The 12,439-nt window shown below is 41.3% G+C and overlaps 1 protein-coding gene across 1 annotated transcript; it reads left to right on the forward strand.

Annotated features, from left to right (window-relative positions):
• Positions 1 to 2,326: 2,326 nt before the first annotated feature.
• Positions 2,327 to 10,897, forward strand: LOC309565498 (vomeronasal type-2 receptor 26-like; the record flags this gene model as incomplete). The annotated part of the gene is made up of 3 exons (XM_082270468.1): positions 2,327 to 2,413; positions 9,657 to 9,780; positions 9,990 to 10,897. 3 exons carry the CDS (start codon positions 2,327 to 2,329, stop codon positions 10,895 to 10,897), a joined length of 1,119 nt encoding a protein of 372 aa, XP_082126594.1.
• Positions 10,898 to 12,439: the final 1,542 nt, after the last annotated feature.

Consider the following 12,439-nt stretch of genomic DNA (forward strand, 5'->3'; position numbering starts at 1 on the left):
TAGAGCTGTGAGGTTCGGGAGCTGAGGGAACGCACGTCCTACAGAAAACTTAAAAAAACTAAATATCTCTGACTGTCTACTTTCCAAATAGGGTTTATTTTGGGGGATATTTCTACTGTCCTGGTATTTTAAGGCCTTAAGGAATGAGTGAGGTTGTCAGTACATCAGGACTGATCAATTCTCAAGTACAGTATATGTGCCATGCTTGTAGATGCTATAACTTTCACACAGACTAAATAATATACACTGATTTTGGGGTATTTTTTACCAAAGACATTTTTTTTGTTTATTTAGCAAAACATTAAAAACCAAAAGGTGATTAAATACCAGTGTAATAAAACTCTATCTTTCACAAAAAAATTATAAAAAGTTCAGTTGGGTACAGTGCTGCATGACTGAGTAATTGTCATTCAAAGTGTAACAGTGCTGAAAACCTAAAATGGCTTGGCAAGGAAGGGGGTGAAGAGTGTCTGGTTACTGTGTTCTCCTGACTTGTGGAGGCACTTAAAGGGGTTATAAAATCAGATGTTTTTTTATCTTAATGCATTCTACTGTATGCATAAGGATGAAAAACCTTCATTGTGCAGCAGCCCCCCTCAGCCCCCCTAATGCTTACCTTAAGCCCTCTCGATCCAGCGATCTCCAGGACTGTCTCAACCGTCCGGGACTTCCCCCCTCATTGGCTAAGACATTGGCTCCCGCTGCTGTCAATCAAAGTCAGTTAGCCAATGAGGAGAAGGGGGGTCATAGCAAGCTGCTTTCTGTGGGGGCACTCAAAGGGAGGGAGGGGCCAGGAGCACAAAGCGGGACCCGAGAAGAGGAGGATTCAGGCTACCCTGTGCAAAACCAACTGCACAGGGGAGGTAAATATATTGAGCTTTTTATTTTTGTTTTTAAAAAAAGGGGGCTATACAAATCCCTTTAGTGGCATCTAGGGGGTAAACAGGTATTACACTTTGTAACGGAACCGCCAACCCACACTGTACTTGTGCTCTTCCGTCAGTATACGGCTTCTTCACAGTCATGAACATATGTCCCAGATTTTCCCAGCCGCCCTCATACAAAGCTAGCCAACAACTTAACTCGAACAGGTTTTGGAACCTTCTCCTTTATTGAACAGTTTCACACTCAATTTATACACACATGAGCCCATCCCCCTAATGATCAAATTACTACACACAGGTCAGGGATTTCCTAACTACATTATCCTATGCAGATGAAATTGTATACAGCAGGGGTGTCCAAATTATGGCCCTCCAGCTGTTCAGGAACTACAATTCCCATGAGGCATTGTAAATCTCTGCCATTCACAGACATAACTAGGCATGATGGAAATTGTAGTTCCTAAACAGCTGGAGGGCCATAGTTTGGACACCCCTAGTATACAGAAATATAATTAACCTGAACTAATTATCTGGCTATCTGGACAGAACAGTGTGAGGTCATTAACATTTAACAATAGGACAGGCAGACTTAACACAATCCACACCCCAGCTCAATAGATAGACAATAGGACAAGACTGCCAATGACAGTCTGTCCATCTATATTGAAACACATGGAATACACCTCTAGGTGTCACAGACTCCATGGCAACAGACCACAGGTCTCATAGTGCAAAGTGGGATCAAATCTCCACATTTCTTGAGAGACACTGTTGACAAATATCGCTCTTCCATCTGAAGCCATCCAAACCATTCTCTCAGCATCCCCCAAGTATCTGTCCCTCACTCCCAGTGATTGTGAACACCTTCTCACACTTGTTTTCAACTTTTTTTAATGTTGGTTACGTCTGAGTGTTGCTGATCTGTTGCAACCTATTTGCAACCACTTCTCCTCTGCATTCACTCTAGTGATGGCTGTATGGCATTTTCTAGGGAGGATTTCCTGATGGTGACAACAATGGACCATGCCTGCTTAATATGTATTGAATTGGTCACTTGTGGTCAATGGTGGAATCTCATGTGACAAGGTGATAATGCAACAGTACAACTGGGAGAAAGGAATCCACCATATAACAAGAAGTGCCTGAGCAAGAACCTTCATGGCAGGATCATGAGGAATTAATTACATAAAAGCTACAATTAAAAAAGAAATGTTGAAATTAAATGAATGCTAAACTTTTTTTTAGTAATTGGGATTACATCTACTGTACTTAAATGTAGCAATTCTGTGACATGTAATATATTATGCAATATTTTTACTTTGTAGCTGAACTGGTGCTTACAAACAATAACAAATGAGCATGACAGTACAAAAAAAGGAAACAAAAACCTTTTTACTATTCGGAACCATGTTTTTTTTAATGGGAGTTTGTTTACAAGATCTATGGGGGATTTCTTTAATGATGAGTTTGGTTATTTGAAACTTGCAATTAATTCTACTTTAATTAAATGGAAAAATAAGAAAAATCAGGTAAGGCTATATGAGATCCTGTAAGGTTTTTTTTTTTTTAAATGTGGGTCATTCATATGTTGTAAATAATCATAAATATCAACTATTAGAACAATTGCCCCAAGGAGGACTCTTCTTGTCCCAAGGTAAAACAAGGATTATGGAAGAGTCTTTTCTCTTGTTTTTGTCTCTAGGGTAGACATAACATATTTTACATCTCTTAGTGCCGGTTCACACTGAAGCGGAACGACTTCGGGGGGCGACCTGTGAAGTCGCGTGCACCGCTGTGCACCGTGACTTTGGCGCGACTTGCAGGGATTTCACATAATGGAAGTCTATGCAAGTCGCTCCGAGGTCGCCCCAAAGAAGTACAGGACCCTTTTTCTAAGTCGGAGCGACTTGTGTTGCTCCTATTAGAACGGGTCCTGTAGCGGTCAATGGACCGCGAGGGAGCGCGACTTGTCAGGCTGACAAATCGCCTGACAAGTCGCGGCAATGTGAATGGGCTCTTAGCCCCTTTCTGTCTCTTGTGGGCTTTATGGAAAGCATGTGATGAACTGATAAATAATATTAGGATCAGAGTTCTGTGCAGGCCACTTGAGTTCCTCAATACCAAAACTCATAAAACCAAGTTATGCTGGAATAGCAATGAGCCTTTATCAAATTTTGGCTCTTTGTGGGTTGAAGGTATAATACCCAAAGGTTCATTGATAAGCACCGAAGGCAATATTAACCACTTAAGCCCCGGAAGATTTTACCCCCTTCCTGACCAGGGACTATTTTGCGATTCTGCACTGCGTGACTTTAACGGACAATTGCACGGTCGTGCGACGCTGTACCTAAATGAATTTGACGTCCTTTTTTTCCCACAAACAGAGCTTTCTTTTGGTGGTATTTGATCACCTGTGCGATTTTTTGATCATGTGCTATAAACAAAAAAAGAGCGTCAATTTTGCAAAAATAACAATATTTTTCACATTTTTTTATATGAAATTCCCCAAAAAAAAATGTAAAAATCCCAATTTTTTAACATGTTTGGCCAATTTGTTTTCTGCTACATATGTTTGGTAAAAAAAAATCACAAAAAGCGTATTTTGATTGGTTTGCGCAAAAGTTATTGTGTTTACTAACTAAGGGAAAGATTTTTGTCATTTTTGTTGTTTTTTTTTTTTTAACGAGTAATGGCGGCGATCTGCGACTGTGATTTTGCGGAACAGTGCATATTTTTAGCACTGATTACTGTAGTAATGTCACTGGTACCCCCAAAAGTGTAAAAAATGTCAGTTAGGGGTCCGATCTGTCCGCCGCATAGTCGCAGTCCCGCTAAAAATCGCAGATTGCCGCCATTACTAGTAAAAAAAATTAAACAATAAAAATGACAAATCTTTCCCGTAGTTAGTAAAAGCAATAACTTTTGCGCAAACCAATCAAAATACGCTAATTGTGATTTTTTTTTTACCAAAAATATGTAGCAGAAAACAAATTGGCCTAAAATGTTAAAAAATTTTGATTTATACATTTTTTTGGGAATGTTATATATCAGAATGTAAAAAATATTGTTTTTTTTTTCTCACAATTTTTGCTCTTTTTTTATTAATATAACAAAAGTGCAGAGGTGATCAAATACCACCAAAAGAAAGCTCTATTTGTGGGGGAAAAAAGTACATAAATTTAATTTGGGTACAGTGTCGCACGACCGCGCAATTGTCCATTAAAATAACACAGTGCCGAATCGCAAAATATGGCCTGGTCAGGAATGGGGTAAAATCTTCCAGTCTTAAAGCGGTTAAAAATACGATCATTGAGAATTTTTTTGTCAAAGGCATGTAGCTAAATACATTTTGGCCTAAATATATGACAAAAATTTAATATATTGGATATTTTTTAACTGTCAAAGTAGAAAATGTCAATTTTTTCGCAAAATTTTCGCTCTTTTTTATTAATATCGCAAAAAATTAAAAGTGCAGAGGTGATCAAATACCACCAAAAGAAAGCTCTGTTTGTGTGAAAAAAAGACGTAAATTTAGTTTGGGTACAGCTTTGCATGACCGCGCATTTGTCAGTTAGAGTCACGCAGTGCCAAGTTGCAAAAAAAGTGGCCCAGACGTAAAGCAGGAAAATCCTCCGGTGGTAAAGTGGTTAAATACATTGATGTAATTGTGAGGGATTAGCTCGGTGGTAGGCGTAGATGACCCCTTTGGGGATGCGTTTTCCCAGAGAAATAGCCCAAAAGTGCTTGCAAACAACAGTTTGGTTTATTAATGGTGTTTTCTTCACCAGACTGCATGCAGCAAAAACATTCAAAATAAAATAAAACAGAAAATAAATCCTTGCCTCTGTGGGCGGCTACCTACTCACTCTGGAACCTACCTAAGAGTCTGTCTCCAACCTACTGTTGGACAGACTTACTTGTCCTACAGCGAACACTCAAAAGTCCATTTTACAATCCCTTCACAGGGTAAAACAGTCCTTATTTCTTTCACACAGAAACAGTTCGTCTTCTCACCTTTGAGACGTCTTCACACTTGGTTACCCTCCCTGGTACACATTACTCCAGGGGGTCTTCTCCCAGGCCCACACATCCTGTCGGGAGGCACACATCTGACTGTCCTCCATCTCCCAGCCTACATGGCTTCAGGAGACAGCTTCCGGAGGCAGCAATCCTCAGACTTCCTTTGGACAATTATAGAAGCCTTAACTCCCTCCTTCTGAACAGCTGAAGGCCTTTCAACTTCTTTACACCTCCCTGCTGCCTTCTGCAGCCGACACCCTATAGTAACTGGTGAATTGTATCTCCGATCTGTGACAACACTCACAGATTTAGCTGACTTCCTGTCACATTTACTTGACGTCCTGTTACATATCCCCCCCCCCTTGTCTCAAACCTGGGGTTGGGACACAGTTTTCCAGGCACGCATGTGTCTGGCATTTCTCTTGACTCTCACTGATAAGCCTCCCAGTATCCTCCCAAGTAATGTTCAGTCCATTCAATTCTCTGTCTGCTTCAGCTGCCAGAGATACATCCTTCTGAGCAATCTGCTCGGCTCTCTCCATCAGCCATTGTCCTCCATGCCGACATGAATTTACAACTGCCAACCTCTGTTGAAAGGCCTGCAGGGGTGGCTCTCTCTCCAAGTCCGTCAGCTTGTCCACATACACTTGTTTTGGCTGATCCTCTCCATCTTCATATAGCCAACTCTCTGTATTTTCAAGCTTCAGGATGAAACTGTTTCTGTCCTCTTCACTGACAGATTTCTCATATACATATTCCTCAACTGCATTTTTGGCATCATTTAGCTCCTTCTCAAGTTTGTCCTGCATACAAGTTTGTCCTATGCGCCATGGGGGACCGTGATCTATAGGCAACTCAATTGTGCTAGTCTTAATGTCTTCAACATTCTTGAGCCGCCTCTCTCTGCAATTCATAAAGGTTTTCCACAAAACTTTGAGAACCTTTGCTTCACTAAGCTTTGTTCCAAGTAGGGACTCTTGACGTCCCTCTGTGACTGGAGTTGCCTCTCCATACAGCTGTACACAATCATTGACTCTTTGTGTCTTGAGCTTAGCTTGCTCTAAGATGCTGTGCAGAGGATTTTCCATTTGTGACAACAGGCTGCCACACATTTCTTCAAAGTGGCCCCTGTTCCTTTTTCCAGAGACATCAATATCATTCACCAAACATTTCATATTCAGAGGCAGATCTGAAGCATTTCCACTCATCCACTTCTTAAACTTTTCGCCCTCCTGAGCGAGTCGCAGTAAAGGCCTATTATTTGATTTGATATCCAGTTTATATTTCTTGCCCAACTCTTCACAGAAGTAGCCAACCAGAACATCATCAACTTTCCTTCCACCAACATAGGGGTCAAAGGCAACAACACAGTCTATTACAGGTTTCTTCAATCCACTTTCTGCTGAACTATTTGACCACTCAAGGTCACCTGGTTCCTTTTCTTTATCTGAACTCCACATGGAATGTATCTCAAGATCACGATCAAACTTCTGCCACTTATCTTTCACCAGTTCCATTTTGGAAATATTCCCTGAAAGGCACTTATTCATTTGCTTCACGTTTTCACCAACAGCCTTAGTTTTCTCCACTAGGTGGTGTTTGCTTTTTTCTCCCAGCTTTATATCACTTGCTTAAGTTTTCTCCGCTTTAGTTTTCTCCACTAGGTTTTCAGCTTGAACTGAGAAATCATCACATTTCTTACCCAGCTCCTTTGTTTGCTGAAGTTCTAATGATATATTTTCCAATGCTTGAAGTTTTTGAAGGAACTGTTTATTCCAGAGGGGTGATTCAAACAACATGTCATCACATTTCTGATGCTCACTCAGGACAGACCCCAAAACACTGATCCTTTTAAAACTTGCATCAGGCACACTATCCCGTCTTTGGGAAAGATCCTTTGTCGCCTGTAATTCCTCTTCAAGCTCTTCCAACTGAGTCTTCATTTCTTCTACTTGCTGTTCTAAGGCTCGCTTAGACTTTTCTAGCTCCTGAACGTTTTTCTCAACATCATCCTTGGAGCTGACCAACTCTTCCATCTCTGCACACAGCTGTTTGTTAACTCTTTCTAGTTCAACCTTACACTCTAGAGCTTCCTCCAAGGAGCGAGCCAAGAACAGGGCTTTGCTCTCTTTCTCCCGAGCCTCTGCTTTTGCACAGTCACGTTCTTCTGCATATTTTGCAGACACAGTCTTCTCCTCACCAAGCATCTGATCCAACTTCTTTTGCTTCTTCTCCAGGTTGGACACAATCTGATTCTGGTGATCCAGACTCACACTCAGTTCATCCAATTCCTGCTGAGGTCTTGTCTTGGTCTTTTCAAGCTTGTCATAAGCAGCTGTTTTTTTCTCATAGCGTTGATTAGCAACTTCAAGGTCTTTCTGCAGTTTCTTTTTCACAACTTCAACACTCTCTAATGAACAAACGCTTTCTTCCATGCGTTTTTTCATATCCGCTATCTGAGCTTGCAATGTTGCGACTTGCTCTGATAGGTTTTTCTTTGCTTCCTCCTCCTCTTTAAATTGTTCCAGGAAGCCATTTTTCTCATCTTCCATTTGTTTGAGCTTTGTGCTAAAACTCAGCCTTTGACACCTCTCTTCCTGTAAGAGTTCCTGCGTGTCTTGCAGCTGCGATTCCAAGATAGAGAAATCCTTGGCAATTTTTCTAGATTTGCTGTCTGCTTGAGAAAGCTGATTTGTAACATTGTTCAGCTCAACCTGCAGTCGGTTTGCCTTCTCTGACAGCTTAGCACACACTCGGTCACCTTCTGACACCTTGACTTGCGATTCCTGCAGCTGTGCCTCTACTTTTTTTCTCTTGTGTTCTGAATCTCCTTTTCCCTGCATAAGAGCTTGCACCTCATTGGCTAGCTTCTGGGAATGAGACTGTAATTCTGCCACACAGGCTTCTTTCTCCTTTAACTGCTGCTGGACACGTTGGACTTCATCTTTCCCACTTTCACAGTCCATACTCAATTCATCTACCACACTTCTCAAAGTGGTGAGCTCACACACAGTACTCAGTAATTTAGCCTCTCTTTCACTTTTCTCCTTGTCGCTGAGCGACAATGTCGTTTTCAGAGCGACATTCTGTTCCTGCGCCCCCTGCAGGTCTATTTTGGTAGCTTCAAAAGACTGAAGACTTTTTTTCCAGCTGATTACGCAATTCCAACATATCACTCATACTTTGCTTTTGCAAAGTCTGAATTTCAATTTCCTTTTCCATGAGGATGGTATCTTTCTCCCTTATAGTCTCTTTACGTTTATTCAATTCGGAAAAAAGAAGAACAGTGGATTCTTCCCACTGGAACACCTGATCCTGTAAGTTTCTATGCTCCATCCTAAGCAACTCCAGGGCGTGTTCCTTTTCTTCCATTTTCCATTGCAAGGCATCCAGCTCAGCCCTGCACACATACTCGGTTTCCTCCAAACCGATGGCCTCCATTGGCTACTGGCGTCTCTGATTCCAGCCTGCCATGTCCTCTTGGTGAGCTGCCATGCTCTCTTGGTGAGCCTGTTGTTGAGCTGAAAAGCTCCGCTGAAAATCCGCATTTGCCCCAGTATTGCTAGGGACAACAACCTTTCTCTTTAGCCGATTCCGTTCAGGCACGGATTGGGCTGGTTCAGACGGTAGCATCCCCTCCATCCATAGAATCCGGTCTCTCATTTCAGCGATCCTTGCATCTTTCAGGCGCTTTGACCGCCCCATCTTTTCACAGTCCAGCAAAACTTTTAAGACCACTATCTCTTTAAAACTTAGTATTTTTTTTTCTCTCTCTCTTGCAGGATCTCCTTTCCTGTACACACAGTTTGTGCAGTCCCTTGCACCAGACACAGTTCATCAAAAATTTTTAGACCGCTGTCTCTTTAAAACACGTTTTTTTCTCTTTCAGGATCTTCTCTCCTGCACACATAGATTGTGCAATCTCGTGCACCAGACAAAAAGTTCATCAAACATATGCACTTCTTTGCAGGGATCTCTGCTTATGCCCAAAGCATACCTCCACCATATGTGAGGGATTAGCTCGGTGGTAGGCGTAGATGACCCCTTTGGGGATGCGTTTTCCCAGAGAAATAGCCCAAAAGTGCTTGCAAACAACAGGTTGGTTTATTAATGGTGTTTTCTTCACCAGACTGCATGCAGCAAAAACATTCAAAATAAAATAAAACAGAAAATAAATCCTTGCCTCTGTGGGCGGCTACCTACTCACTCTGGAACCTACCTAAGAGTCTGTCTCCAACCTACTGTTGGACAGACTTTCTTGTCCTACAGCGGACACTCAAAAGTCCATTTTACAATCTCTTCACAGGGTAAAACAGTCCTTATTTCTTTCACACAGAAACAGTTCGTCTTCTCACCTTTGAGACGTCTTCACACTTGGTTACCCTCCCTGGTACACATTACTCCGGGGGGTCTTCTCCCAGGCCCACACATCCTGTCGGGAGGCACACGTCTGACTGTCCTCCTTCTCCCAGCCCACATGGCTTCAGGAGACAGCTTCCGGAGGCAGCAATCCTCAGACTTCCTTTGGACAATTATAGAAGCCTTAACTCCCTCCTTCTGAACAGCTGAAGGCCTTTCAACTTCTTTACACCTTCCTGCTGCCTTCTGCAGCCGACACCCTATAGTAACTGGTGAATTGTATCTCCGATCTGTGACAACACTCACTGATTTAGCTGACTTCCTGTCACATTTACTTGACGTCCTGTTACATAATATATACAGTATAGCATAATATATGTTGCTTTTTTTTAGGTTCCAAAATCTCAGTGCTCAGAAAGTTGTCTCCCAGGATACCGGAAAGTTCCCAGCTCCTCCATATATCCTTGTTGTCACAGCTGTGTCCTGTGTTCACATGGAGAAATATCAAATATTACAGGTAATGGTTTTCAAATATTACTGGGGTATGTTTTTTTATTGTATTGTCCCTAAAGAAAATTAAAAAGAGAGAATTGTGACCTAGAAATTAGAAACTTAGTTGATTATTTATTTGACCCATATTAATATTTTATTACATTTATACAAATGAACCAAACAAGATATCCTGTAAGTGATCACAGTGTTCATCGATTTTTCTTTGTTTTCCAGATAGTAAAAACTGCATGAAATGCCCCGATCATGAATGGCCAAATGAGAACAAAACTCGCTGTATTCCCAAGGAAGTAGAATTTCTATCCTTCGCTGATGACACTCTCTCTCTAGTTTTTATAGTCTTCTCACTGTTGTGTTTTGGGAAGACTCTTCTAGTACTCATCATTTTTATTTTACACCAGGACACACCAGTTGTGAAAGCCAATAACAAGAGCCTCAGCTTTGTCCTCCTGGTTTCCATCATGTTGGGTTTCCTCTGTGTGTTCCTCTTCCTGGGTCGTCCTGTGGATGTAACCTGCTTGCTACGCCAAATTTCTTTTGGAATTCTCTTTACAATAGCCGTATCTTCTGTATTGGCCAAGACTATTATGGTTTGCATTGCCTTCAAAGCCACCAAACCCAACAGTGTGTGGAAGAAATGGATTGGAGTAAAACTGCCCATCTGTATAGTCTTAGCTTGTTGCTTTATCCAAGTTATAATCTGTGTTAGTTGGTTGGCCAACTCTCCTCCCTTCCAGGAATTGGACACACACTCATACCAGGAAAAGATCATCATTCAGTGTAATGAAGGGTCAGTTATCGGGTTCTACTCTGTCCTGGGTTATATGGGGATGCTGGCCGCTGTTAGTTTTACTATAGCTTTTTTTGCCAGGACATTACCGGACAGTTTTAATGAGGCCAAATACATCACCTTCAGCATGCTGGTGTTCTGCAGTGTCTGGATTGCCATGATCCCGGCCTATCTGAGCACCAAAGGGAAATACACGGTGGCTGTGGAGATATTCGCCATACTGATTTCCAATAATGGACTCTTGTATTGTTTATTTTTTACAAAATGCTTTATAATTCTCTGTAGGCCAGAGCTGAATACAAAAAGCTATCTGAACAGCAATAGAAATATATAAACTGTAGCGGAAGGGACACTAAGAGTGTGGTTTGTGTTGGAAGAGTGAGGGAGCAGTGTCCCTCAGGAGATGGGTGGGGGTTTGTTATTGTTAAATACCTGCATTCTATTGTTCTATTGTTCCTGTCTGGCTAGAGTAGGTTATTATGGGATGTTCAGCTTTGGGTGTGGAATGACTCGAAGAGGGAGGGGTTTTGGCAGAGTGTAAATCTCTTGTGTATTCAATAAACAAGGCATTCTAGTTTGACTCCCAGAACTGTGTGTCGTCCAGTTACAGGGGGAGGGGGGGGATTTTGCCATGGATATTGTAGCACTTCCTCAGCTCCAAGGATGATACAGTGGAGATACCTAGGCTGGGTATTGGAGCTCCGTTACATAAACTTTTTTTTTATTGAAAGATATAAAAAATGTAGACAGTTATGCAAATGTTACATTACTTTTTGATTAGGCAAAGTTGAAAAAAGTCATATAACATATTTCAATCCTGCTTAGAATGTAAGAGAACACAATTCAAAAACAAAAAAAAATCAAATATATTATTATTATTATAATACAGGATTTATATAGCGCCAACAGTTTGCGCAGCGCTTTACAACATGAGGGAATACAATACAGTTACAATGCAGTTCAGAACAGGAGGAACTAGAGGGCCCTGCTCATTAGAGCTTACAATCTAGAAGGGAGTGTAAAGTGAAACAAAAGGCAATAATCGTGGGAGATGGGTTGACAGAGAAAATGGAGGTACATTTATTAGGGGCTGGTAGGATAGGCTTCTTTGAAAAGGAGGGTTTTCAGAGATTGTCCAAAAGCTAATAGAGTGGGAGATAATCGCACAGATAAGGGTAAGGAGTTCCATAGGATTGGAGAGGCTCTGGAAAAGTCCTGAAGGCGAGCATGGGAGGAGGTGACGAGGGAGCTAGAGAGCAGGAGGTTTTGACAGGAACGAAGAGAGCGATTAGGTTGGTATTTTGAGATGAGGCTGGTGATGTAGCTGGGGGCTAAGTTGTGGATTGCTTTGTAAGATGTTGTAAGTATTTTGAATTTAATTCGTTGGGTGAGCGGAAGCCAGCGGAGGGCTTGACAGAGGGGAGCAGCAGACACTGAGTGATTGGTAAGGTGGAGGAGTCTGGCGGCAGCATTCATGATGGATTGAAGGGGGGATAGTCAAATATATGTCAACTAACATACAACACAAGAAGAAAAGCTCACATAGGAGCTGGGGTTTATAAGGTGCCAATAAATGGAGATGAATACATTTAAAAAATGACTTATTTTATTCTATTTGATTCATTAAAAACAATTAATAAAGCAAGATGTGCAAACAATAATGTTAAAATTACTCTAACATGGTGTTCTGGAGATTAATCAACATGGTCCAAAGTTGATGAAGCTTCTAGGGTGACAATCCCCACATGTTTTGCCAACAAATTCGGCTTCTTCAGGGGACCATATGTTGTAACACCTATGTATGATAAATAAATCAAAATCAATAATACAACATTTCATTTAAAAAAATAATAATTTTCTTTATTGTATTATAGGT

Source organism: Pelophylax lessonae (assembly GCF_965119305.1).
Source record: "Pelophylax lessonae genome assembly, chromosome: 10".
NCBI classification, from domain to species: Eukaryota; Metazoa; Chordata; class Amphibia; order Anura; family Ranidae; genus Pelophylax; species Pelophylax lessonae.